Below are 3,773 nucleotides of genomic sequence, written 5' to 3'. Positions count from 1 at the left end.
CGGTGGGAAGCGGCGGGGTGCCGAGCCGCGCGTGGGAGGCCCCCAGCGCCGCGCTGCCAGCGGGCCGGCTTCTGGGGCTGCCCTGGGCGCGTCAGACCGGTCGTTCCCTGGTCGGGCTCGGGCGTCCACCAGCGCGGCTTTCTGCCCGTTTGCAAAGCCCGGCGAGGCTTTTCCTGGCGGCACGGCCCCGAACGCCTCCCCCAGATCTCCGTGCGCGTGCTGCTCGGAGCCGAGCTCGGCCACGCGGCGCTTCCCCCGTGCCGGCCGGGCTCCCGCTTCCCCCTCCGTGCTTCCCCCGCCCGGGCACCAGGATGCTCCTGCCTCCCCCGGCCCCGCGCAGGCGCTGCTGGCTCGGGCCGCGACGCGGTGCAGGGAACCGGCCCAGCCGGGAGAAACCCCCCAAAACCACGTTTCTTTTTTTTCCTTTTCCCAGCAGGGTTTTTTTGGTCCGCGGTGGGGAACTGCCGCCGAGCCCGCGTGTGGGGAAGCCGCAGCGAGGCGCCGGGGCCGAGCAGCCCGAAATGCGTTGCTGGCTCTGCGCCGGGGCGGCTGCGGCGGGGCCCCCCGGCACGGGCTGCGGGAGCCGCGGGTGCAGCCCGGGCGAGCGGGTGTTTTTGGGGTGGAGGGCGCAGGGAAGCCACCCGCCACTGCACCAGCCCCGGCAGCCATGCGGGGAGATGCGCGTGGGTCGGGCTGGGTGCTGCCTCGGGACGGCTGCACCCGAAAGCGGCTGCAGGAATCTGGGGGGCTCCTACGAATGGGCGCTGCCGGGGCGGCACCACGCCGGCAGCACCACCTGCCCCCGGCAAATCCAGCACCGTGCCGGTGGGTTTTCCAGGGAGAAAGCCTCCGTGACTCACGCCAGCGGGGGTTTTGGCGTGATAATGCCCACGTTTCGGTTTTCAACTAGCGTCAAAGTTTCACTTCCCGACGACTGACTCGGTGGATTCGGCTCCGGTGTTGGCTGCCGCCGCCAGCCGAGCCGCTGCCCCCGCGGAGGCCCCACGGGAGCCGGGCCCCCCTCGCCGGCCGCCCCCGCGGGAGCCGGGCCCCCCTCGCCGGCCGCCCCCCCGGGCCGAGGCTCTCGGCTGCGGCTCGTCGTGGGCCGGCACTCGCCGCTCTCCCGGCGCCGCTTCCCCGGCAGAGCAAAGAGCTGGGAGAGGAAAGGAGCGGAGGAGGTGGTGGCTCTGGTGAGTCACTAGTAGCGGGGATGGAGGGGGGGGAGAAGGAAAGTGGCTCCATTTACATCAACACCGCGCTTTATTTTGCAAAGGAAGAGGGAAGCCATTCACGTCCGGGCGCAGCGAGAGGCCGGCGCTGCCCCGCTCGCACCGTCCCTGCGCCTCCCGCTTCCTGCAGGAATTATCTCTGCTCTCCCGTTGCCAGGAATTCAATTCCAACTGGGACGAAGCCTCAAGACAGGATATAAACAGGAAAAGTGGCCCGCATGACGCCACGGGGCTCCGGGCTCGCGGGGGACGGCTCCTGCGCCGCGTGGCCCCCGGCCCCGGCGGTGCCCGGCCCCGCATGAGCGCGGCCTCGGAAACCCAGCCGCGGGCAAGCGCTGCGCCCATTTCCCAGCTGGGCAAGCGGGGGCACGGCAAGGGGCCAATTTTTCGGGGGGCTCCCGGCTCCCCAGAGACGGTGCTGAGCGGGGAACACATGCACGCACGCGCGCCAGCGAGCCCGTCCTGCGGGCCCTCGCCTGCTGCTCCCCGCGTCGGGCAAGACAGGGTGACGCGGGCGAGGGGACGCGCTCGACCCAGCGCGTCGCTTCTGCTGAGCGGGACTGAGACACCTGCAAGCTCAGCCGGGGCCGTTTCGCAGCGGGGGGAGGAAGCTCGCACGTGGGGGGCACAGGCGAGCTGGGCTGGTGTCGACAGCAGGTTTCGGGTTGCACCTTGCGAACGCGGGGCAGGAGCAGGAGGAAGCCGTGGCCGCTGGTAAAGCTGTGGCCGCTGGTAAAGCCGTGCCGGCGAGCGGGGAGGGGAAGCGGGAGGCAGCCGCAGCCCCCCGGGGCGACCTTGCCCTCCGCGCGGGAACGCGCTGCCTCGGCGGGAAGCGGCCGTGCAGGATCACGCTCCTTGCGGCTCTTGCTGCCTCTCACATCCCACAGAGGTTTCGCCGGCTTTCGAGTCCCAGTAACAAATATTTGGCCTCTTTCAAGTGGCAGGGAAGTTACTCGGGAACTGAGGCACAGGGCGGCAAAGCCTTGCAGCGGCTGCTGGTCTCCCTTCCCCGTGCACCCTGTGATGCCGCCACGGGGAAAGGCCGTGGGCTGCTGCCGGGCCCTGCGCCCCGGGCAGCCCCGCTTGGCTACGCGGCCCCGCCGAGCCCCACCGGCTCTGGAGCTCGCTGCCCGCCCTGGCACCCCCGTGCCACCGGGCTAGAGGTGCCCACGCTTCCCACCAGGCGATTGGCACCCGCAGCGCGCAAGGTCCGTCGGAGGCAGAGCCGAGTACCTGCGTGCTCGTGGTTTGCTCGACCGCAGGGAAGGCCGCTGGAGAGGTGGGAATAAAATGCAGTATTGCCCTCACCCCCGCTCCATGCCCCGTCCCTTGGGCGAGCTTTGACTAGCTCACGGCTCTGTCAAAGGAGTTTGAAAATACAACGCAGGAGACCTGTGTGGTTTGGGAGGTGGAAACCAGGCTATAAAAATATCTAGTCCTCCCTCAAGGGCAAAACAAGACCTGTTTGCTCCAGAAGCAGCACGTGCTCCCTGAAACTCAGCCCAGGTGAGCCCGTGATGGGAGCCAGGCTTCCGCTCAGCCTGGCTGGAGGTTGCCAGAAGTTCAACGCGTTTTGCGTTTCAGGTTTGTAACGAAGCCCGCAGGCTCGCGGGGCTGGGGGTGCTCGTGGGCGCTGCGTGCAGGGACGCTGCCCATCGCCTCTGCTGGGCTTCTGCTAAGGATGAACCTGCAAGGAGTTTTTGTTGGTCCAATACCGCCGCCATGGCCCGGATCGGGAAGCGAGCTCCGTGGGAGCAGGGCTAGTCGGTATTTCAGTGAAACACCCCGGGCGGCATCGAAGCCTTTGCAGCACAAGGGACCCCGAGTAGGAAGCAGGAACGCATTTGAGCGAGGAAACGGTGAGAATGCTATTTATTTGCAGAGTTTTGTTTCCATTAATTCCAGCACCAGCCAAACCCTTCCTGCCAGCGTTGCGCTCGGAGCCGAGGCTTCTCGAAAGAAAAAGTTAGTGCAGGCTTTTTCCCGGCTGGTTTGGTTCTCCCCAAGGGTGGGGGAAAGCAAACCCGCCGATCGTGTGGGTGCTCACTTCTGCAGGCGAGAGACGCCGAATCCGGCACCCCAGCCCTCCCCTTCCCCCAAACGCCGGGGCTCCACGTCAGCTCCCGCATCCTCAGCCGGCTCTAGCGAAAGAGCCTCAGCGAGAAACGGGGGCCGCCGCGAGCGGGGCGGCGAGGAGCAGAGGGCCACGCGGGAAAGGCAGCGGGTTCCCGCCGCTTCCTCTGCCCGGCTGCCGCTGACCGGCCGGCGTCCTCCCGGGCTCCCAGGCGTCCCGGGCAGGAAACAGGTGGGATAAATATTTGTTCAAAACAGAGTGAAATTTCCCTTGAAGAGTGTGCAATGTGTTTCCCCCGCGGGGGCCGGAGCGGCGGCAGGTGCTGCGGGCGGCGTGGGAGCCGGGCCCCGGCTTTCCGAGGGAAAGTGACTGCCTCACTCTTACTTTGCTAATAAGGCAGCCTGGAAAAGCGAGCCTGGAAAAGCGAGCCTGGAAACGCCTGAAAAGGCCAGGAATGAGCAGCCAGGGCC

At 67.7% G+C, this 3,773-nt stretch overlaps 1 protein-coding gene across 1 annotated transcript; it reads left to right on the top strand.

Annotated features, from left to right (window-relative positions):
- Positions 1-677: 677 nt before the first annotated feature.
- Positions 678-3,536, top strand: LOC135330165 (collagen alpha-1(I) chain-like). The gene is made up of 3 exons (XM_064521808.1): positions 678-683; positions 911-1,190; positions 1,274-3,536. The coding sequence occupies exons 1-3, from the start codon at positions 678-680 to the stop codon at positions 1,945-1,947; spliced, it is 960 nt and encodes a 319-aa protein (XP_064377878.1). The 3' UTR covers positions 1,948-3,536.
- The last annotated feature ends 237 nt before the right edge of the window (positions 3,537-3,773 follow it).

Source organism: Dromaius novaehollandiae, chromosome 16 (assembly GCF_036370855.1).
Source record: "Dromaius novaehollandiae isolate bDroNov1 chromosome 16, bDroNov1.hap1, whole genome shotgun sequence".
NCBI classification, from domain to species: Eukaryota; Metazoa; Chordata; class Aves; order Casuariiformes; family Dromaiidae; genus Dromaius; species Dromaius novaehollandiae.
This window is presented reverse-complemented; position numbering and strand designations above follow the sequence as displayed.

Coding starts and splice junctions, on each gene's coding strand:
- LOC135330165 (XM_064521808.1), top strand. Junction 1,191..1,273: donor CGGAGGAGGTGGTGGCTCTG/GTGAGTCACTAG, acceptor TATTTTGCAAAG/GAAGAGGGAAGCCATTCACG.